Below are 24,688 nucleotides of genomic sequence, written 5' to 3'. Positions count from 1 at the left end.
CTTGATAGGCCACCTATTAAATTTCACTCCTGTGAAACTTCACCCATTGAAACTGGAATCCACTAAAAGAACCAATCTGGGATTAATTACTAATTGGAGGCCCTCGTATACCTCGCACTTATAAATAAACTCAAGAAAAGCGCGTACCGATTTTAAAAGTCCGGCAACGCACTCGCAATCCCTCTGGCATTGAGAGTGTCCATGGGCAGCAGTATCACTTAACATCAGGTGTGCCTCTGTCCGTCTTCCTCCTGTTCTATAAAAAAAAATAGTTATCGCAGACATAATTCATGGTAAACTTTTTTTGTTGCAGTAAATTTCTCTTTGGCAACTCGCCAACAGTATTTAAAGACAATAAAACTGGACTTAAGTGTTTCTTAAACTTAATGTCTCTATTGTAAGTGATAAATTGTTCTTCGTGTTTTTTAGTCTATAAATGTGGAATTAGGAACAATTCACATATATAACACATTCTAAGAAAGTAAGAAGGAATGAAACTGAATAAGAAAAAACTTTAAATATTTGCCAATAATCTTTATCTTGGTGCTATATTATCTATCAATGCGGAAATCCATATATGTATGTAAATTACATATTAAAAGATCACGTCTAAGTGCCATTTGTTGAGAGATCTGTGACACACTATATTTATGTTACAATTTACAATTTTAGTCAATTATTACCCAGTAAACTGTGTAAACTCTAAATAACGAAACTCAGGGGATGATGCAAATTTTGACGTAGTATTATCGTTCAGTGGAAGGAAGAAAAATCTGTATTTGAAAAAGAAAAAGTTTATGTCAGACTAGTGTTAGTAATTATAGGATATATAAAACACATTCCTTACTTGAACGCTTTTGCTGCACCAGATATTATGTCGTATTTATTTTACTTATTTTATGTATGTCTTACGATATTGAGGCATCTTACGACGTTCAAGCAATCCCTATTTGTAAACAAAAGAAAGTTCGAAACATATGATGCCGATAGTCGAGTTTATTACGGAATAGGACAATAAAGCGACAAAATAACGTACACAGCTTCGCAGTTTTAACTAATTTAATGAGTACAGTTTATTATTTAATTGCCGATATTGAGGGTGCTTGTAATGTTATCTGCAGTTTATCGTTGCATGGATGACAAGCTAAACCAACCAAAATCGAGGCAGTTTACATGGAGTTTACACTTTATATCACAACACAAGTAAAAGTGAAACTGATAACCTAAGCGGTGGGTAAATAGGCATCTATACATTGCCTTCTAAAGGCCGCATCTAATAGGTGGGATTGTGGCCAAACGTCTGATCAATCCTGTATAAAAAAGTTTTTTGTAATCGGTTGTAAACTTTTTATTCGTCTGTGAAAAGAGAATTTCAGCTCGATAAAAAATACAATTTATGCCTATTCCTGATCGCCCTACTTTTATTCAATTCAACTTAAAGGTAGGTTCAAAGTCGTAATAGATTTAGAGTTGAAAAAAACTTAAGACGAACGGTCTGAATACGAAATATAAAACGCAATAGCAACGGGCCTCGACTACGAAATAATTTAAAACTCTGCAATGGCTAGCTGCTTTCTTATTTAGTTTTCAACTGCCTTTTAAAGTTCTACATTCAAACACAATTAACTCAACTATAAATACTACGACCTCTATGGATTCTTAGAGTAGGTACTGAAGGATCATGCATTAAAAAATTAAAACCCCATTGAATGTCTTATTATACAATAAACACACTCTATCACACACGGTTTAAATCGTGTTAATCACTATGACCCGAAACCGGCTTGACGTTGGTGTGTTACAACTAACAACCTATATATCCGCTTATACGCTTATTAAAAGAAACCTAAAAGAAAATGTGAAACATACAGACACATACAGGTAGTACACACACAGTTGGAACCCACTAAAAGTGTATAGTGTACTTATTTATGTACACGGGTTAGAAGTTATATAGTTAGAACAAGATAAAAATCTCTTCGTAAATTTGATTCTACTTTGTAGAAAAAACGACACTAACAATAGACGTATTTAATACATTGAAAGTATAATTATAACGCATTATCAATAAACTTTATTTAAAAACACAAAAAATTAACAAGAAATGTTGACTTTAGCTAACTTCAGGCTGTCGGCTTTTTGTAACGGTGTGCGCATCGTAAAAATTTCCTCTTATCATTTTTGCCTAACGCGCCAAAAGATGTAGAACTTCAAAAAGTAAAAATATCAGTAGCGCTCTCTTCTGGGCGTCAAATTTCTGTAACGTCGATCATTAGCTTTTTCATCATCATTAGTAGGTCAGTCTTTTATATCTGACTCTTCAATTATACATAATACTGACCATTATAAAAAGCTATATACCCCGAACAAAGTCTTACGATATTCAATTCATTCAAGTTACTGAAATTGCCTTAGATCCCGCAAATTGCAAAGGCCTACATAATAGGTCGTTAAAGGACACGGGATATTTCGCCAGACGATTCTTTATAGTAGTTACTGTAAGGTGTGAGAAAATGGAAGCTATTTACACCATACCATTTGTGTCGGAAGACCTATACAATAAACATTGTTTATTTTGATATCAGCTTAATAATTTAACTAGGAATTTTGAATTTAATATCTATTTGCCATAATAACAATCGATTATTACATTCTATTGATACACCCGGTATTTATAGCGAAACCTACATAGTAGTACATAATTATTATTATTAAAAATTGATTGAAAAAACCTATTTTTATAGGACTCCAGGAAGCTAATCACATAGAATTGTGAATCCCAAGTGAATAGATAGTGGCAGAATATACGTAGACTTCTAAAAGATAAAATATTCAAGAAAGGAAATTAATATGTGTCTGTATTTAAAATCTGAGATTATGTCGTATAGTGTGAATGTACGATGCGCAAAATGCTGTCCGCAGCATAATAGGGAAATTCCAGCGTAGTGCGAACACTGAAGTTATTTAAATGGTTACTTGCATTTCCAGAAAACGATTACTGCTCCTCATAAATTGAGGAATTAAACAAAGGCGCCGCGTTGCCGGGGTCTTCATTAGGTTCAGGCTTCGGAACGAATTAGTTGCAATGAAACCCTCTTACCGAAGGATTATCTGCTTTATACTTATGTAATACAGTTCATTTCACTGTATCTTTTGATTCTTTTATCCTGATCAATTGATAAACGTATTACCCTACTTCAGTTATTATAAAAATATAAGACGTTTGAGTTAGGTATTTTACTTTTGTGTATTGAATTCAGAGCAGAGTGGCATAATGACCCCTGATCGTGCATTCGAATCACGGTTGTGCACCTTTGGCATTATTATCTCCTTCTTTAAAGGAAACTTAAAATCGATGACGTGTCAAAAACAGAAGGCTGATCATCTGCTTGGGGGCCGTTCAAGTATAACGTAAGTAGATTTACTGTTTTCCCCCCCCCCCCCCCTTCATTCCTCTTGTTAGCCAAAGCAAGCAAACTTCTCGAAAATAATAGTAGGTACATAAACGCATTAATTTTTTGTAGGAATCCTCGAAAATGTATTTCGTTTTAAAGCATACAGATTATATGGGTAAATTATTAATGTTGACGTAATCACCAAATATTTATCCCTCCCCCCTATGATGCCTACGTAATACTAGAACGACCCCTCGTCAATAAAATAAGAAACAATTGAAGAAGAGGATGCAGTCTGAGGACAAGACGCATTTAGGCTTGTAGTGCCTGGATTATTATTATGTATTGAGTCATTTGTTAATGTCAAACACGTTTCGAACATATTATAAATCATTATACTGAACCCATTACCTGCTATCGTTAGTAAAGTCTCTGCTTAGCCCGCCATTTTACTTTGATATTTGTTCATAATATATGCATTATTAGTTACTATCCAAACCTAGTGGGAAATCTAAACGTAGTATAAAACGGAGCTTCGATAATAATTATTTGTTTTTACTCTGTATCTATTTATTATTAATTAGTATAATTTATAACCGAAGAGCGATCTGTCTGATAGTAATTAATGGTTATTGATTTTAGTTAGTTTGCCGAAAGCCCACCAAATGCGATACTTAAATCGGTCTTATGTAGGTGTTTTACAGTATTGAAATAGTTCTTATTAATATGCACTCCCCAATCAACGGCACATTATACTGGCACACTCTACGAAAGAACTATAAATCCTCGAGATATGGCATTTAATATGAAATTTTAATTTAAAGCAGATTTGTGAAAATCTCTTACGGCCATATTTTTAGCAATAAGCAAGAGTTAGTACGTCTTTTTTAAGTCACTCATGAGACTAGGACGGTAAATAAAATTAAAAAGTTAGCGAATTAATATAAAGTTAATATGTATATCTGGGTCGGTAACTCATGTATGAGTATCGTGTTCAGTTCTTTAGTAAGATCTGGCTCGAATAGTTTTCCTTTACTAATTTCGGTCCTGCGCTTCTTTTACCGGGGTTTGAGGAGCTTATTATTTATAAAAAAATGTAAGTGTTCAAGTTAAATGGGAACCAATGCTATCTTCATCATACTTCCAAAATTGTTATGAGAACAAGATTTCCGATTTTATACAACTTCTAATGAATGCCGGTAGATGTCTCTTAAACACATAAGTGATATGTAGTTTCAGCGATCTAATGGCTGTGTAGTGTTTTTTTTATTTATTTTTCAAGTAATAATAATATGGACTAAATTAATATTTTTTGCGTGCACAGTTTTTAAATAGTCTCTACGTTTGTATTTTAATCTGGCAATCATTAATAATTATTGACTATTGACACCAGACATATTTGACAAAATAATGTGACAATTAATTAAATGTCGTTTTGTACTGTGACATAACATTACGTCTAATTCTCTATAATAGAGGTTTTATAAATCTATTTTTCTGTTGCTTCTACTGTGCAAGTTCACGACAACAAAGTGTAATTATTGTTTGTGTAGTGCATAATAAAATGACCTATATTGTGATTTGTGACACTTAATTTGTGATATACAGCACAACTAATCAAAGTTAATCGTGAAGAGCGATATGTTACTCTCCTTGGCAGTGTTCTAAGAGTGTGTTCATATCGTCAAGTTGTTAAGGTCGGAATAGCAATGATTAAAGCAGAAATGGCTTCGAAACCAGCCACTCAGAAGAGACGGTAAGTTTCCAATAATCTTCTTATACTTCATATAAACCTTATTATTGATGTAACTAAAGCAACCTCATTTATATTTTCCTTATTATTGTCCCTGTAAAAACTTTCTCTTTAGTCGGAACATGGGTAATTTGTCTTATATTATCAAATATCTTATAAACTAGGTGTGCTTAAATCGATATGATATTGATTTATTTTTATGCAATGTTGAATCAGAACTTATCTATTATTAAGTACAATAACTTCCTTTTACGAAATCACGCGTAGCATAATCATGATAAAAATGTCAATTGTCAGAGAAGTAAATTCAGGCAATAATTATTGTGCCTAAATTTACTTTAATAATACAAATTTACTTCAGTATATAATACCATAATTCAATATATTATTCATTCCTTCATTCATTACATTATAAAACATGACATAATATTTTAAGCTATATTATGAGTGTTCCATTTAAGACAGTGTAGGTAATTAATAACCTGCTTAAACAATTTAATTTCAAGTCAATTAATACTGTGTATAAATATGGATATCACTTGTATCATCATTTGATAAAACTTTTGTGATTAATTTCTTACTGTAAGCAATATGTAAATTTGTTAAAGCTTATTTTTATAATTGGAAACAATTGAACTTAATCATAAAACATATTAAAAATATTAATTAGTTAAAGAGGCTACATTAATGTGGGACTAAATCATTTAGGAGACATGTATAAAGTAATATTAAATAATATTTTTATTTCTTTACTAATACATTATCATATTGTAATAAATTTTTACAAACTGTTTCCAATAATTTGGTAGTCACTTTGTGCTTTATTTGAGTTATATAACTTGTGCCACTCACTAACTACACATGGAAATAATCTTAAACAAGCAAAGTGCGTCAAGAAAGTCTAGTGATATATTTGATAAGTATGTCATTCAACACTTATTGCCATATTTTTTGGTTTTGAACATTCTCTATTTTTTATTACAGCCAAAATCCTTATAACTGCTTTTCTTTATCCTTTTTTTCTTTGTCCTCATCTTTTATTATTGCATGTGTTATTAAATTTCTACTTTTATAGTCACATTTGAAACCCTTTTAACCAATAATGTGCGCTATGTAGGATTTAAAACAAAAACTAATAAAGTATATAGCGGAAAATAGCTTAAACTAAATTGTATTAACTTATATTTTGTAAGCTTGATAAAAGGTTAGTTATAAACATTGTGTTAAATGTAACTGTAATATTTGTTGTGTTATGCTTTATTTTCTTCACATAGTGAATATACACTTTGTTATAGAATATTTAAAAGTAATTAAATTAGATATCACCTATTTTCATTTCATATTGATGTAATGGCTGTTTGTATGAAATTAATTATTATTGAAATTTAATTACTTAATGGAAAAATTTAGCTTACCTTTATCTATCTTTCATTTAATCATACAATAAGTCAATTGTATTATAAACATTTAAAGTGTTGCATAACATTAATGCAAATGCAACTAACACAAAAAATGCAGAGTACTAAAATTTTAAATAATAAGTATTAGCTAGGTTATAGAATACTAGCTGACCTGGCAAACATCGTTTTGCCATGTACTTATATATCATTTATTGTTATTGTGCCTCACTCGACATCGATAGGTATAGTGTGTCGCGGACTTTTTTGTAGATATTTATAAGATATACAATTACTTAGAACATTTTATGGTTCTATCTTTAATAGTTTAGGCAGGGTACGCATAATAACTTTTTTGTTGATTTTTTACACCTTGTGTCCGAAAAACCCTAATATCTTATGGAACCCTATTTTTGTTCAAAATTAAATATAGGCTATATTACTCGTGGATAATGTAGCTTTCACATAGTGAAAGAATTTTTAAAATCGGTCCAGTAGTTTTAGAGCCTATTCATTACAATCAAACAAACAAACAAACAAAGTTTTCCTCTTTATAATATTATATTAGTATAGACATAAAAAGAGTTCTCTCATCTCCAATACATTGATTATTTTTGTTAATATTCATTTATACTGTAACTAAATAGTGTAGGAACTGAATGTGAGCAGATTTGGATATCTTATAAATTGGATGTGTGTTAGGACAGCTGGCTGGATAAAGTGTAGTGGCACCACTGGATTCTCTATTTAAAATTCTATTACATTGACTTTTTATTATTTTATTTTACATTTAGGACCATCTCATCTGTCCATAAATCCAGGCAAATCCTCTCAGTTAACGCAAATTTCACCTGATTTTGATTTAAATTCTTCATTGATTAAAACCTACAAACATAACTTTATAAAACTATTTAAAGAAATGACCCTATAACTACTTTACTAGTATCGACTTTTTACGCTTTTGGCGTAGGAAGGGTTATAAAAGTCAATAGTTTATGTAATAATTAATCTCCAAGCTAACAGAATGAGGTCAAAAGTTTTAAAGGGACATTAATAGCCACATACAGTGGAATTTTCCTTATTAACTAGTCTGATCCACTCGATGTTTATTCGTTCGTGAACTCTTCGAACATAAACATAATAAGCACTTATATATACAAAAACGTTGAGTTTAATATACCAAAAACATCTCGATAAATATTTTTTATAAGAAAATATATCCGCCAATATAAATGTAAGCAGGAATAAATCCAATTACTTAATGGCGTATTTTTCAATTATTATATGAAACTTAAAATATGAGAAACTGCGAATAAAAATTGTGTAACGCAATTTTACGATAACGTTTCCAGAAGTTACACGAACGAAAGTTCAACGGACTGACATCAATTTTTTCGTCGATGGGCACAACTATGTGTCTAATGGTAGCTATATTTATAGATTTATAGATTCGGCGATGTACAATTAGAAAATTTATTTGCGTATTTTCATGCAAGGCTCAGCCTTCCATAGACACATCTAAAACTGGGTGATTGGACTGTCAAAAGAGAGAATTTGTAGCCTCATGTCATCAGATCTTCTATAAACATACAGTCAAATCAATACAAAAACACATTATTTTATTATTAAATACAGCTTTTAGTGAATTTTGGAGTCGAGTATATATTTTATTTTTGGTATTTATTGTAAACTATCGCATATTTCTATCAAATTAATTTAAATATGTATCTCTATATACCTCCTGTTGCATTTAGTATAGTAACTTCATAAGCTTCGAGCTAAATTGAAATTGACTTTAGGGTTTAATATAGGATTAAAATTTAAATACTCTTTGTTACTTGCTCTCTTTGTTTGCTTATATCGATTACTCGGATATGATATTATTTATGGTAATAAGCGCGGCTCCGATCCGCACAAAAATGAACTAAAACTGAACTTAGAACCTTTTTGTTATAGCTATTGTAGACTATATATATATATATATATATAATTGTAGACAGTAAAAAAGACAGTGACGGTACATAAAGCAGGTTACATACCAAGGTTTTGTATTACACAATATTACTCGCATTCTATGGACTTATAAATATTTAAATTTCATACGGCGATTGAAAGTTGTACTTTGAACGTTTGATTGAGTACTCAAAAACGGAGGGACCTATAGATTATTTACAATATCATAAAAAATATTTTTTAGATAAGATTCTGATTTAAATTAGGCTTTTAATTTGCAATAATAATGCATATTCTTTGATTTAAATTCAGAAGTGTTAATGCGTTTAATTTAAAATGTATGACTGTCTCCCTTCCGGATCAAATAGGGTTTTACGTCGTATGGTGGATTTATGTACCCGCTGTACCGGAAATACCAATTTTAGTGGTTCATTTAATGATTAGCTAATAATTGGCTGGTGTAAGCGCTCTAATGACCATGATTCTATATTCTTATGTAGTTATTTCAATATCCCGATATCACAATTCGAATCACGTGATAAAAATACTCAAAATTTCTATTGCTTTTGGAACAGTACTGTGAATAAGGCTAAAAGACATCCCTTGTTCAACTGAAGTTGTTTACTTACAGTAAACGCCATTTTTATAACTCTAGAGTGAGAGCTAGGTGAGAGGTCACCTTGGCGGTTTAAGTGTATTTTGACATCGTGACCAGAGGTCGCATCTACAACGTAGCATGCAATATAGAGCGATCGTTGTAGTTAAGTCAATTTACAGAAACAGAAGCCTTCAGGGATGGTGATGGTGATTCTGGTGATACACTATTAGTGATTACCAAATTTAGTACCAAACTGTTTAGTACTTTTGGCTTATAGCGTTCATACAGACAGAAGACGTGGGACTTAATTTAATATTGTTATGATAAAACTATTTTATTAAGTGCAATATAAATATCAATAGTTTAATTTAATATAAGTACTGATGAAGAGTAGAAGTAGGCTTAATTTTTTGCTTTTTTTACTGATTTTCCCCTCTTTATTTTATTTGATTTTATCTTATATATATTTACGAATCTTAAAACGTCATGATTTCGTATAGCTCTTAACAATTACTTCGATTTTTTAAGTTGATAGCAGATTGATTATGTTTAAAAACATGTTACATGATCTTCATGTAGTTTTGATTTAAAAAAATTGATAAATTTAGCTTTAATTAAATTTTATGCCAAAGTTAAGAATTAAGGTAATTAAGTATGGTTCATAATAAAATGTAAAAAAAAACACAAAGAGGTTGGTTACTGGCAATGTAAATCGAAATGACGGTGCGTTTATCATTGTTTCTATTAGACCACCATGTATAATTGTAATGTTAGCTGCAGACGGCGTCGGGCACTCGATCAGATTAGACGTGTCGCGTTAGCTACCGTCATTATACATACATATTTATCATAGCGAATAAGTGTAAAAAAATATTGTTGTTTTCCTTATACATATTATACTACACAATTGTTTTTTAAATGGAAGAGAGCGAATATCGTAAAATTATGTATCCCGGAAGAAGTCTTGTCTACCTTCTGGCTCAGACACGGAAAAACACGTCTTCATCACAGCCGTTTAGTGTCAGTTGTATAAACCAAATGTTTTTGAAACTACCCGAGATCTCGATAATACCGAGATTTCACTCTTGTGAAATTCGAGATCTTTCTCGAATTAACGATAACGGCTCGAGATTGCATTCCCTAGAATTTACATTGTACGCGTATTCATTCTAGATTAGCACTTTAAATATTTTATTACCAATTATTAGCATTTCAGTTGCAGATGATGTGTCATATTTATACAGTTGTTCAACAATTGTACTGTTGTTTTTCTTATTAATTTTTATATATTGTAAATTTTCTTAATACTTTTATAAGCCGGGGACATAAATAATCTTTCGTATTTACAGTTATCTTATGAGACTTATCAAGGTTTTTGCTACTATACGTATATTAGCAAGTCAAGATAAGTACATCTGCCCTATCAGTCGGACGTTGATTATGTACTCCGATGGACTGTTTTATTGTTAATTCTGTGGTTACGCTTTCGAAAAAATGTTGGTGAATGGTGATCCTCTACCACAAGTACCTGGTTGGCGTGGAGAGTGCTCAAATTTCCAATGGACGCCACCCGTGCAAAACATTTGCGATTATAACTCTTGTAATGTGATTGGTGATTATTCGAATCAGCGCTATCTGGCTGACTATTACGTTCGTGATCCCGGAATCCAATACTTTTGTCCAACCGTAAACAATGTTCAGCCCAGTGTCCCGGTAAATGTATGTTACCCACAAAAGCCTGCTCCACAGTTCATGCAAGCATTGCCTTGCCGCCAGACTCAAGAATGGGATTACGATAGTATGTGCTACAATGTTGGCGGTGAACCATGTCAGTTTACCAGTGTTGTTGATTTGGAGGATTTCATGTAAGTTTATCTATGTATTTCATTCTTAATACTGTTACCATGGGCAAATGCATCTTCAATTACGGCTAGCGGATATTTTATTTTACAATAAGCATTGATTATTTGGATTCTTGTTTGTGCTATTATTGATTTGTTGTTTGATCTTCTCAGATCTCAAATGTTCTCAGAGTATCCTTTCAAGTTTATTATTCTCAATAACTACAATGTTATCCAGGTCCTACTTGGTCTACATGACTTAACAGTTCTGCTGGTATTATCCCATTAGTCACGTCAAATTGTGCTTCGACTTTCTCGAGTGCTTAGTGTAAGTTTCTTATGTTTTCATTGGATTTTTTTCACGAGCGGACGCCATACTTATTTGTAGATATGTATACCGACTATCGAAATATGTGTGATAAATTGTATATTATCAGTAAATTTACTTCATCGCTATATCCCACCTAATTTTATTTTATTTATCTGTAACAATGTTATCAATATTTTGTAGGTTATACTTACATGTATTTTTACTTGTGATTTCTACGATTTATACGATTTAATCGTTCCATAATAAACAAACTACTTTAGAATTTAAATATGGTATCAATATACTTGTTGGCACCAAGTAGCAACGATTTAAAGTTATCGGCGTCTTGTGGGCCTAACTTTTCAGACGGGCTTATAAGATCACAATTATCTAGTACAGTGATATTTCAAAAATGTTTTTATCAATTTAATGTAGGATTTTTCCTTTTATTCTTTTTTGTCTAAAATCTAAATACTCCAGCTCTGTTTTGTTTTAAAATATTTGTAATAGATTTTGGGAAATTGCCAAAATTCATCAGCTGATACGACCGCGTGCGTGATTTCACCAATCTTGTGATTTCACACTCCAGACATCGAGAGCTCATTTCAATTTGTTTTGTGAATAGAATTTGTTTGTATAATTAGATGGGATATGTTTATTAACTACCAGATAACCTCGCTACTAAACTTGAGGTACGTAGATCGAGGTTCCTAGATTTTACGATACTTTTACAGTTTTACTAACGATTTGTTAATGTATTGGTTTCTTGTTTGAGATACAATTGTACACACGTAGCAAGTTCAGTACATCCTTCAAAATAATTTGTTCAGGTATTTCGGTTATGAAAGTTTAAGTTTTTGTTCAGATCCACCTTGTTTAATTCAAGTATTCTTTTCGAACAACAATTTTTTTGTTATTATTTATAATAATAGAAACACTATACTTACATTACTAACGTCCAAACCTATCTCATTTCCTTCTTTGCCATCTGAGATAGACTTTTCAATTCAAATATTGATTAAAGTATGCCAATAACCAATCGACAGATTGTTACAGCCATCTGTCGATACAATGTCGGATCGGTGTATGTGGAAAGACCTTTGTATGAAAATGACAGTTCAACTGTGCCAATATCCTATCTTAAGAATTTAACCTCCACCACTTTTTAAAATTATTAAAAAGCTATTTGATGTGTTTTAAACATAGACAGGTATACTTTAATATTATTTGTACGGTTGTATCTACTTTAATTGGTTTATATTGATTATGAAATTTGAGTGTAAGGAGCGAAGAGATTGCTTTCTATCTGTCGCCAAAAATAGATTGTCTTCGAAGGGTTTGGTTATTGGGATGCAGATAGGTGATCGATCGACTGTCACGGTTTAATTGAGATTGTGGATTAATTATTTGGTTTGAGCGTATTAAGCCAATACGGTAATGTCGAAAAAATAACTTAAATACATAAGATACAAAATATTGGTATTGTGAACTCACTCTGCGAACCTATATACTATATCGATAGTGTCGGAATGTTCTTTTTTAAGCCCACAAATAGCATCCTCAAGTTACTTAAACATTTTTAACTCCAACTATTTAAACGAAATTTCGTCTGTAAATTTTATTCACTTACTGTGCACTTTTGTTAATTTAGGGTTGCCCATTAAGGCTGGAGTGTTTATTATAAATAAAATTATAAAAACAAGTAGGTACTGGTGCTGTTTTTAATTAGGCTCGTGAGCCGCACTCCAGTATTAGTATTACTGTTTGCTAATGCGTGCCATGAATACCTACTCGATAAATTACGGCGTCAGTCAACCGGTGTTCTGTATGATTAATTTACTATGAAACCTATTTACTGTTATTGTGAAGACTTAACGATTTTATAATGGACTCGCGAGCAATTATTAATGATTGAGGAAAATCAATATCAGTGGAACGAATTGGTTTTTATAATCGTTTGAGCTGTGCTAGCCTAGTTGTTTCAGGCTGCTACTCTCATCCCTCACGTTCGATCCCCGACTGTGCCAATGGAGTTTCTGTTTATGTGCGCATTTAACGGTGAAGAAAATATCGGAGGAAAGTTAAAAAGTCGAAGGTGTCAGGCGTAGGAGACAGGGCTATTGTATTGATAAATGATCATGAAATCTGAAGCCCAGATCTAAAAACCACCATGGATTTATTTATTTTATTATATATATATTTATGGGGAGGGGATTAATTCAGTTAATCTGCTTACGTGAACGGCCCCTTAGTTACATTATAAAAAAAGTTCATATAAGTAGACACCGTATATATATAAATTAGCCATTAACTAAAAAGGTATTTAATTTAGTTGCTGCACGTTCTTTTAAATTTAATTATTTAAAAAGGGTTTGCTAATGGGTATTACATTTAGGAACACACAAAAATAACAATAAAAACTAATTTTATATCCTTGGGGCCGTTCGAATTACGTAAGCAATACAGGGGAGTGGGGGGGGGGAGTGTCTTTGATCTTAATTGGTGATTTTTATATTGGTTGATTTTCCGGATTGAGTTTTCGTCCATCTCACTCACTACCAATCGTTATGGAATTGTTTTCATCGACATTTCTAGATTATATAGAGGTCTGTATGTGTATAAGTGTGTACATAAATCTATAAGTGTGCGTGGCCTACAATTAGAATGATTTTTTTGCTATTATTGCATAATGTCACCGACAAGAAACACAATCCACGCGTTCAGAAAACAAATATTAATGTTCTTAAATCTAATTTATATAGAGTTCTGAATCTATATAAATAGTGGCAACACTTTTAAACATTACAAATTGACGTACCTAATAATGTAATGATGAAAAAAATTGTGAGGAAACCATTCCATAGACTCGTTAACAGTGTCAGGCAAGACTGATGACATACTTGCTCTTTGGAAAAAAGCAAATGATTATGAAAGAGACACATAAATCACGTTTTTTTTTAAATAAAGTAATGTTTCCCTCACTGGGTTTTTATAATACCAAATTATGTGGATATCAAACGTGGGGCTATAAATGGTTGGGAAAATAACTTCAATGGCAAGACGTGAGAAGTATAAACCCGATATGATGTTAAGATCTGCGAACAACGGACGTTGTGGTCTACGTAACAGATCCTCAATTGGAAGACGGGAACGCGATTATTTTAGCAATCACGGTCAATTGTCGGGCTCACATGGTTATCGCACGTCATCACTGTTATCACGTAGACAAAAACTGCAAGTAATTGTTGTAGAATGAAAACATTCATAAGTATTATGTAACATCGTAAAAATCTATCGGAATGAGGTGAGCAGTTTTGTTGGATATAGATGCATTTGTTTGAGGAGGCGTGTTCATGTTGCATCTTCTACAGTTGCGTTCTTCATTTCTGAATGTCGTGTGAGTGGCGATGAACTCTTCGCGATGGCAAGACCTGTTATGACATCGTTTAAAACACTCTTCCTCATTACACAGATTTATTAACATATTTCTGTATCTCTCTAAGATTCAGTTTAAGCTGGATTTTGTGTATGGATTTCGTGTATATATATAATATTCGTTATATTTTAGTTACTGTACAACATTAGTTTGGAAGTAATACAATGGAATTGGATAGTAGTACAATGTACACTTATGAACGTCAAAAACAGAAATGTATATAAAATGCTAGTTCTCAAATCAAGCGAGTAGATTGGAAGAGAAGAACTGGCTATAAACTCTCCGCCACTCTTTGAAATCGCCAAGTTTTTGTAAGGAGCTGGTGCTAGTAGATTTTGAACATAATTTTATGTTATTTTCTTCATTCAGTCTTTATTTTGCTGCTAGCCTAATGCTTTCTCCTTGCAAATATTACTCCTAAAATAAATAGCTTCATTCAGAAATTTTATATCGTCTAAAACATTCGGGTGCCACTGCTGAACTAGCTGTCTGTATAGAAATCTCTTATCAGACATTAAATAACGCTCTTAAAATTTCATCTAGGATTCGACCTGGCAGCGTAGGTAAGCCCGAAGTTTGTAATAATATCCCGCGATATCTTCGTACAGCCGTCTAGCTTAGTAACAATTAATGTTAATTGAACATCAATTGTCTAATTTATCTTAACGATAAAGTCTAGAACGTAGTGCATTAAAACTGTCTAAATTAGACTTACATAAAGTCGATTTCTGATATATATAGAAGGGATTATACTTGAATTAATATTTACATTTTAAGTACTGGAGAGAGTGCATTAAGTAGTCTATAATTATATATTATACATTTATTATATACATTTTAAACTATTTATGAAAAATCTATATTAAGTACATGTTAGTGTCAGTATTCCATGAAGTGTCAAGGAGCACTTCAGTAATAGAACTAAAATTACATGAGATTTTGTTTTGATTAGTTTTTGTTTAATGATGGTCTTTTGAACGTTTCCCAGTCTCGGCATTAAGCATCGGTGTGAAGCCGCTATTCTGTATTTTTTATTCTTTTAGTCTCGTGAAAAAATAAGATTTAAAAACATAAAAATCACTTAGTGGTTTTTAGGTAGATTCACCCTCCCACTCACGCTCCCTGTTAGTTCACCACGCTCATAGTCGATTTACCAATGCGCTATTAAAATACCTAACATTTGTCTTTCACTTAAAATAATGTACCCTATAGCAATTAGACAGTCTGGTGTAGTCTGTGGATATCGTTCCATAGACTGCACAATAGGGGAACTCACATTGTCCAATCACAAGCCTTATCTTTAGGCTTGTGTGTACATCGTCTATTTTATAAATCGGATTATTAAATAAGACCTAATACCTACCGTTATCAGATAACAGCATAATTATTCTTGCCAGTAAAGCAATATTTCTCTTATATAATTTATTTTCCAAATGCGTTACCGCTGATAATCATGCGGAGTTTATTCTTCCTCAAATAAAATTCAGTGAAACAGATCTGTATTACGTACGTCAACGAACGAAATTTGGATAACAATCAATAAATTATCACTGTAAAGAAATCAAAATGTGTTTATTTATTGTAATGTGATTTGGAAACCCTTTTAAGTAAAATATACCTGTGTCAGGGCTGCCAGCTCTTCCATAACTAATGCCTAACACCAGTGAGTACACGAGAGTGTGGGTGTGTGTAAATGAATGAGTGCTATGTATAGCTACATGTTCGATGTAATTTTCGTTACTTTTACATAAGTGTGTAAACACAAATAGAGTATTAAGGCAAATAGCGGCGTTTTGTTTCAAGTCGTAATTTCCACAAAGTTTGATGTATGTAGCTGAAGTTTGTGTAGGTTGTTTTATGAATAATATCAATTGGAAGTAATAATAAATCTTGGTGATATTATAATGATTGTTTATATATTTTTTAAGACGCAGTAAAACCAGTTCTTTGAAAGTTTGGACTGTGAACGTGAAAAACAAAACTTGTTTTGATTTCTAATATGCGATAATTCATTTATGTAGTTAGAATATTCTTAAGTAAAATTAATTACTTTATAATATATTATTTACTTAAGTATATATTTTTTTTATTTTGTAATATTTTCGTGTTTGTTTCAATAACTGTTGTATTTTTAAACTGTTCCATATTAGTCCCATTTAACGACAATTAAAGATTTAATTAATCGAATATGTTTGAATGATGCACAACTTAATATAGTAATAGGCCACATAATTACCAGACGGTGGATAATGCATTTGTACATTAGTCACATCTTTACTTAAACTAATTCAATACATAGAATATAATATTTATGAAACTAACATTAAATTATTTATTTATCATTAAATAAATATCACACATACCTAACCGAATATATATAACAAAAAGTTGATATAAATTATAACTTAAGTAATATGTTTCCCTATCACAGATAAGGTTAGATTTTTTATTAAAGTAACATACTTAACTAAAATAATAAGTAACCAATAATAGAAAAAAGCAAGAAAGGCAGGCATGGAACGGGCAAGAAACTGGACAACACTGATACTGGTTAATTTAATTCGGTCTGAGTAAAAAAGTCATTTTAATATTCGATGTTATCATTACAATCATATACTGAAGCTCACTCAAAAAAAGATTACCGATGTCTTTTCAAAATAAAAATTTGTTAAGTAATATCTGTACTGTTTCATGTTTAATACACATAATATAAATAAAAAAACCACAAATTTTAATCTTATTTACTTCCGTCCACTTGGTAATTTGTAACTTATCTCTGGTCCCTTGAGTTTCAAATTATCGAGAGTCGACTGCGTATACAAAAATGGCGCAACAATTACAACAACTGCTCCTAAGGAATTTTATAAAGAAATGTTTGAAATCGAACAGACGATATTTCCTCATTGAGCATTTTGTTAATTTCTTTGAAAATGGAAAAAAATAACCCAACTACCGTTCAGCCAATTAAAAACCTGCCGCCAACAAGTTTTTACGTCACGCTACTCGCCGTAATTGGTGATGTTGAATATAATTACGGAAAGAGAATCAGATGTATTTTCCTCAATCTATCGCATTCGCACGCGTTATCATATGTTTATTCCCGAAACCGTTTGCGTTTATCCTTGAGACAAATTTGTTATGACCATAAAATCTCAGTCTTATAAGTTAGTTCATAGAAATAATGCGTAGAAGTATCTCAGAACCAATTCTACTTCAAGAGCATACCCAATACATATAGCATCACATTTGCGAGCCTTCTATTACTTACATAATGGCTGAGTATCGAGTGTCCATTATGGTATCAGTTAACGTCAGATGAGCCTCTTGTTCTATAAAAAAAGTGCGTGCGTACAAAGCACTCAAGTAAAGTAAATGTTACAAGTGAAATTTATTAGTAAAATTATTATTATTAAGGTAAAAACCCCAGATGATCGTGTACCAGTATCACATAATCACTCAATGTATTTGTATATCTACATTCACACTGCTTACACACTGTATACCTGTTAATGATAATATTTAAATTAATAACAAATCTGCGTTTATTGCACAAGACGTTAGTTCTATCTAAAGTTCTAATATGTAATTACTAAACGAATACACATAGTACTTTTTCTCGATCTCCCTTCCCTCAATCGCTCTCTCCTTTTTCTTCGACAAACAATGCTGAACATCTTAGTGACGTTCCGTAAACAAATTACCCTCAAATATATAGTGATGTTGAGAACATGTCTCAAGCCCAAAACAGTCATGTGTGAGACAAAAGCCTGATCACCTATCTATCAAATAAAAATGATCAAAAGAAACGGTAGCGATCTTAAGCGCCACTGGATTATTGTTATTGTCGTGTCATATTTTTTATCGACGTCATTCAATTCTGTCGCAGCCAACTAGATGAATAAGCCGTTACAATTGCAGCCTAGCCTTTTAAGTAAACGGCGCCGTTTAACTAGCGGCTTGAAAGATATTCAGCCGTAATAATATTTAATTAACTGGCTGGGCAATGCTTAGTCTATTCGTAGAGTGACCAGAAATATGAAGATGAAGAATGTGACAGAAATAAACGTGAAGCATCTGACATAAACAATATTACAATATTTCATTAAAAATAAAAATTGCTTGAGTCAGTCTCAGTCAAATACACATTATTATTATCACTAGTCTCTTCTCTCTCTAAAGTAGTAGTTTGCCATTGTAGCAACTTGCACAACAACAAAGAGTTTCGTTCCAAGTTTTCACTCTCAAACTAGTAGAAAGTGGTCCTAAATTTAAACTAACATCCAAGTCATCTGTCTAGCTGTTTGATCAACTGGCTGAATATCTTACAGGCCGCTAGTAAACGATGCTGTTTAGTTGGCTAGGCTCTTGATTGAACGGCTAATTTAGCTACTTGACTGCGACATATATATTATAATCTAAGCACGTCTTGTGGTCCTTGTGCGTCAATTGTAACATTATACCCTTTGCAAAGAATAAATTAAATTACGAAGGCAGACTCTTTTAATCATATTCATTTATCAAAAGGTATTGTTACAGAACGGTCAGTAAATTTTATAAGCACAGTCGAATTTGTCATCTCGCTTCATGTAAAAAAAATGTTGCCATGGTAAGGGAGCGTTCAAGTATTACGTCACGCAATTTTTGGATATTCTTTACTCCGCCCCTGAACTTCAAGGGTCCATGAAGTTATTAAAAAAACGAAGTTTCTAGTGCTTTTTAACAAGCACGATCAGCAACAGAGAGTTAGCAGGCTTTGAAACCATTCTCATTATTTTTAAGCTAGGTATTGCATTGATTTTATTGCGAGCTTTGAGCGCAGCGACCGAATCAAGAAATTCCGTAACGAAAATAAATCTAACACACGATGACGTAATATAGGTATTCACATCTCTCTGACGAGATCGGTGACGTAGCGTAACCGCAGCTGGTGCAGCCGGTACGAGTTAGAGTGAGACAGACAATATAAGCGTGTTAGTCTGAGTCTGGTTGAGTGGTTGATTTAATTAAGTATATTAAAGAAAAAAAAACTGCATAAATAAAAAATATATTATAATTGCATAAGTTGTAAATAAATGCTATGCCAATAGCTTTACCGTGGCAGTCCTGGTGTGCGTTTTATATATATGTTATATATATAAAACACGTGTGTTTGTTAAACAAACAGCCAGGAAGTTCTCTAGATGTAATACCGCTAATAGACACTCACATAGCCAGAAGGATCGCAAGTTTTTAAAAATAGGTTTTAAAAAAAATCTTGAAGCAGCGCAATGAGTGACGAGTTATGTGAACAATGCACAATTATGTTTTCTATAAACGTTAACGTTGTTAATTAGCTATACCATTTAAAGTCATAGGTCTTCTTATGGGGTATATCTTTGCAGACTATGTTTTCCCTTTCTTCGCCTAATAGTATCGGTATAATATAACTATAATCCATTAAATAGATTCTTTTGTTGACGCACTTTGTTAATAACCATTTAGGCCAATGATAACATTATCGACTAATGAGAAGTTGATGGATCAGGTTTCTGTTGCACTGCTTAGTGTTAAATGACGTTTGGTAGAGTTGTCTCGTGTTTAGGATACTTCTGTAGACTATGGAACCGTAAATATTAAAATAATTTACTGATTCTCCGTTTGAATTTTGATTGTATTTGTGTTTCCGCAAAGTGTTTGTTGTGTTCCAAATTTAAAATGTGTATTCCGGGCGAGCCTGAGGAGGTTGATAAGGGCTTGTTGTTTGGTGTCACTACAAGGTACATAGTTTTCGCTATTTAAAAAAAGAACACTATTTAAAAAAAAATGCTTTATTTCGTATATGAATGTCCGGATAATCTGGTGGCGAATGCTTTGCTAAATTTGATCAAAAATTAAACTTAACTTCGTAAAAAATCAAGTAAAATATTTATTAAAAAAAATTGTTTATTCTTTAAATATAGGTAAGAATTTTAAATTGTATTTTCAAGTGCGTTAAACTATTTCCTCCATTAGTTAATTTTTTGTTATGCTTGAGTTAATACAGCTACTTTAAAAACGGTATAAAATCTAGTTTTATTTTAATGTCTTTATAACGGCATACTTTATGCTTCACGGAGTGGCCTTTGATTTGGTATATTTGATTAGACAACAGATACTTAAATCAATATTGTCACAACAGTAACTTTTAAGACTTAGAAACTTTGAGAAATGTATCACAACACTGAGTTTTGGTAAGGCTTGTTAACATATACATGTTGGCATATAGACATTATTATAATATGTGCTGCGAACATCGTTTCCCCATATTATCATCTTTTTTCCTTTACCTACCCTTTAGATACTTACGTATACTTATATGTAATATTTCACTCCATAATAACCTTCTATATAAAAAATACTCCGATCGGTCCTCAGTTGCTCTCTTCGAGTTTTGCACTTGGTAACATATTTTTATTTACATAGTTGTAACATTTACTTAATAAATGTAAGTGAATAAATACGTATTAATTATACTATGACAGTATGACACACTTTTTTCCTAGTTGGTATTTTGGAAACTATTCAGTGTAAAAAGCGGGAATATTTCGTCGTTAGCGGGACATAGTAAGGTACAAGTTCGAATTACGTTTATGTGACAGTAGTTTGCAAGAATAGCCATAGATGTATTGTATATATGTGTTAAATCGGATTTACCTCATCGGTAACTAGCAGTCTTAATTTTATTTTAAAAAAAAAACAAAACCAAAAAGTAATCGTTAGAAAAATAGTGCAACAATAGTTTGATGAATTAGTGTTACAAATTGCATCTTACAATAAGATAATAGTTGTTTATAATAATTATTAATATTTAATTAATTTTAATAACTTATTCATGATATTTCTGTGAAGATTCAACTTCTGTTAAACTAACCCTTTTTTCTTTAATAAGGTGATGAACTCTTCACGTGATAGCTTAATGTTAAGAGTATTATATGTACAAAATTTAATTTTGAAATAAAAAATAGTATACTTAATAACAATTAAGTTTTATCAAGAAATGAAAGTGATTTCAATGTAAATTATTAATGAACAAATAGTAATATAACATTGAAATACTTAATCGAGTTTAAACCAATTTTTCCTTGACATCACATGATTTCAAAGTTTATATCGTCTATACACTTAATGATGCAATTAGGTTAAATATACATACGGAACATTCTAGTAAACCTTATTTTCCATTAGGTATTAAGGACAAAGACGCTGCATTCTTTATTATATAATATTCTTTAAAACCTAGTGTTGTCTTTATCGGTAAAATCAAAATCAAAATTCGATTATTCAGTTTAGATGCGGCTTATGAATGTCAAAAACGCTTACAAAATCCGCGAAAGAGCAAGACTACGCTATCCGTTCGCAAAACTACCAGTAGGCCTTGTTCTGAGAAGAACGGGCGAGAAACTCAGTAAGTTTTACCCTTCTAAATCCTACCTGGTAAATATCTAACAAAACCTTAACACACGTTGTTACGATATACTTAATTGTCGGCTGACGGAGACCCCGTCATGGTAGTAATCAATTCCTTAGTTTTTTTGTAAAATAGAACATTAACGCCCAAACTAAATAACCTATCTCAATCCATTTTTGACTTTCTGAGATAGACTTAAATCGACGTAATATCGATTTGAGATAACACCATAAAAATTGGAAAAATATTATTATTATTTAAATTTAGTTCTATTTACTAATTTGGTATTTATTCCGGAAAGCGAATAGTCTCCATGGTGTAGTGTACCAAAATGTTTCAAATGTCAGTTGTTAGTTACTATTAAGGTGCAATAAGTAAAAAAGTAAAGATGAAATGAAGTCCGCGGGGGCTGCTAGTGTTGAATATGAATGCAGATCTTCTCAATCAAGGCGTAGAACGGATTCTACGCTTTTGATTTGAGAACTGGCAATAAATGTAAATTAGAAGCATTTAATGTATATTTCTTGACGTTCATAAGTGTACATATGAATAAATGATTTTTGAATTATTATTATAACAATATTATTGTACACATAATTTCAATGAAATCTTTTTATGAGAAGTGGGTATTAGATTTTCTTCAATATATATCAAGTTGTTACAATGTATTTGACATTATCGCACGGTATCAGATTTATCACACGAAAATAAAAATCATAAATTATATCTGCACCTGCGGACTTTGTTGCGTCTTAGTATTTTTTTGTTTACTTTGCCTTTCTTTTTTCGTAGCTACATACTAACATGGACCATTAACACATTTTCCGAAATTACACTATTTTTTTCCTAATACTCAAAGTTTTAAAAAAAAAACTCCATTTGGTACAGCCGTGTTCGAGTTTTGTGCTCAATGTGCTACGTGATAATAGTTATATCATGATTAGAATGTTTAAAAAGTATTGTCTGGTCTAGTATAGATCTCTTTAAGAACTATTTAAAAGAGTGAATAGAAAAAAATTAAGGAAAATAGGGTACGTTATTAAAATTCAACCTTGTTCGATAACCGATTACAAAACGGCTTTATGATAACGTTTTTTATCTGATATCAATTGGAGAAAATGGCTGATCTCCGTCTGCGCGTTATTGCACACAAATTTAGCTTTTATAGACTTAATTCTAATTTTTATACAGTCTCTCAATGTTGAGAATGTTTAATAAGCATTTTCGTATACGCGATTTCCGTTACCCATGTAAGGCGGTATACGTGTTCTAAATTCACAATATATATTAAAAGTGGGAAAAAGATACGATTAATGGCCAGAGTTAATAATTCCTCAAGTCCATAATTCAATTAGTTTTCCGTACCTTTGCACAAGTGTTGTTATAAAATTAAACTTTTAATAAATTCGTGTTCCTAGTTCCAACGTGAATACAACCTACAACGCGATTTCGGATAACACGGTCCGAGTCTACTGCGTTTACATCATATTTGTAATATTTGGATCTTTTAAAAAAAAACTACCAGCACCAAACATTTAAACGTGACATATCTCTAGACATGGTTACAATTTTTCTTTCAGGAATAATGAAAAGAGGAAGGAGAAATCTCGGGTGGCGGCGCGGTGTCGACGTACTAAGGAGATGCAGATATTTAACGAGCTGACTGCAGCACTACCTGCCAAGAAGGAGGAGGTGGAACAGCTTGATAAGGCATCAGTGATGCGACTGGCTATCTCCTACCTTCGCGTGCGTGATGTTGTGTCTATGCGTAAGTGTTTAGTTGTTTTTTTTTAAATTAATGAACAAATTATCTCATCGCCTCTGTTTTTGCCAGCATTTGTTTTAGGGAAGGAAAATAAGATTATCCGTTCATGACATGAGGTTTGTTCTGTGAGTCATAATTAATAGGTAGGTTCTTATACATAATATGCTTATCGTAAATCATCTATTATAATTATTATCAGCACCGACAGCACCATCGTACTAGTCGTATTAATTTAAAATTACATCCGCATCACTTTGATGGCTGGAAGTCTTCCACGTTCCACTTTATGAGGTATCTTGTGAAAACTAGCGAACTGTGGAATCGACTTCTGGTGCAGGTCATTCCTTGATGATGCGACCTCTAACTGTTCAAAGAGGAGCAAATAAGGCCAGCAACGCAACCTCACACCTCACATGGGTATCCATAGGCTGCGATGACTGCTCTTTTTTGACGTCCCATCGTTTGTCAAATTATATAAATATATAAAAAAACTGTATAATTTCATACAGATCAGCGATTTTATTTTCTTTACAATTAAAATTCATTTTATTCAATTTATACTAAAATCTTTGTGAATAGACAAAGTTAAGTTCAAATAACGTAGCAACATAAGAAAAGATAAAGTACATATATATTTGATAAAAATAATTTAATCTTTTTAAAACGTATTTTTTTAAATTTATCATTGTTAAACGTCTGTTAGGTGTAGATAACATGTTTAAAAAAATGATTTTGAAATAATCACATTCATCACTGGAGAACTTTATAATATTTAACTGCCGGCTTTAGTTACTATCAATATTAAAAAGGTAAT

General features: G+C 31.9%; 1 protein-coding gene across 5 annotated transcripts in view; it reads left to right on the top strand.

The window, feature by feature from the left end:
* The first annotated feature begins 4,849 nt into the window (after positions 1 to 4,849).
* Positions 4,850 to 24,688, top strand: part of LOC110994150 (hypoxia-inducible factor 1-alpha) — a 67,053-nt gene continuing 47,214 nt past the window's right edge. For 2 of the 5 annotated variants that reach the window (XM_022260664.2, XM_045629347.1), the window contains exons 1-2: positions 10,509 to 10,961; positions 23,690 to 23,877. In XM_022260664.2, coding sequence (XP_022116356.2) covers positions 10,591 to 10,961; positions 23,690 to 23,877 — 559 coding nt within the window. In that variant the 5' untranslated portion in view covers positions 10,509 to 10,590. Of the gene's footprint in view, positions 5,152 to 10,508; positions 10,962 to 20,337; positions 20,440 to 23,689; positions 23,878 to 24,688 lie in introns of those variants that run through there. The other 3 variants (XM_022260680.2, XM_022260671.2, XM_045629346.1) reach the window with 3 other exon arrangements.

Source organism: Pieris rapae, chromosome 1 (genome assembly GCF_905147795.1).
Source record: "Pieris rapae chromosome 1, ilPieRapa1.1, whole genome shotgun sequence".
NCBI lineage: Eukaryota > Metazoa > Arthropoda > Insecta > Lepidoptera > Pieridae > Pieris > Pieris rapae.
This window is presented reverse-complemented; position numbering and strand designations above follow the sequence as displayed.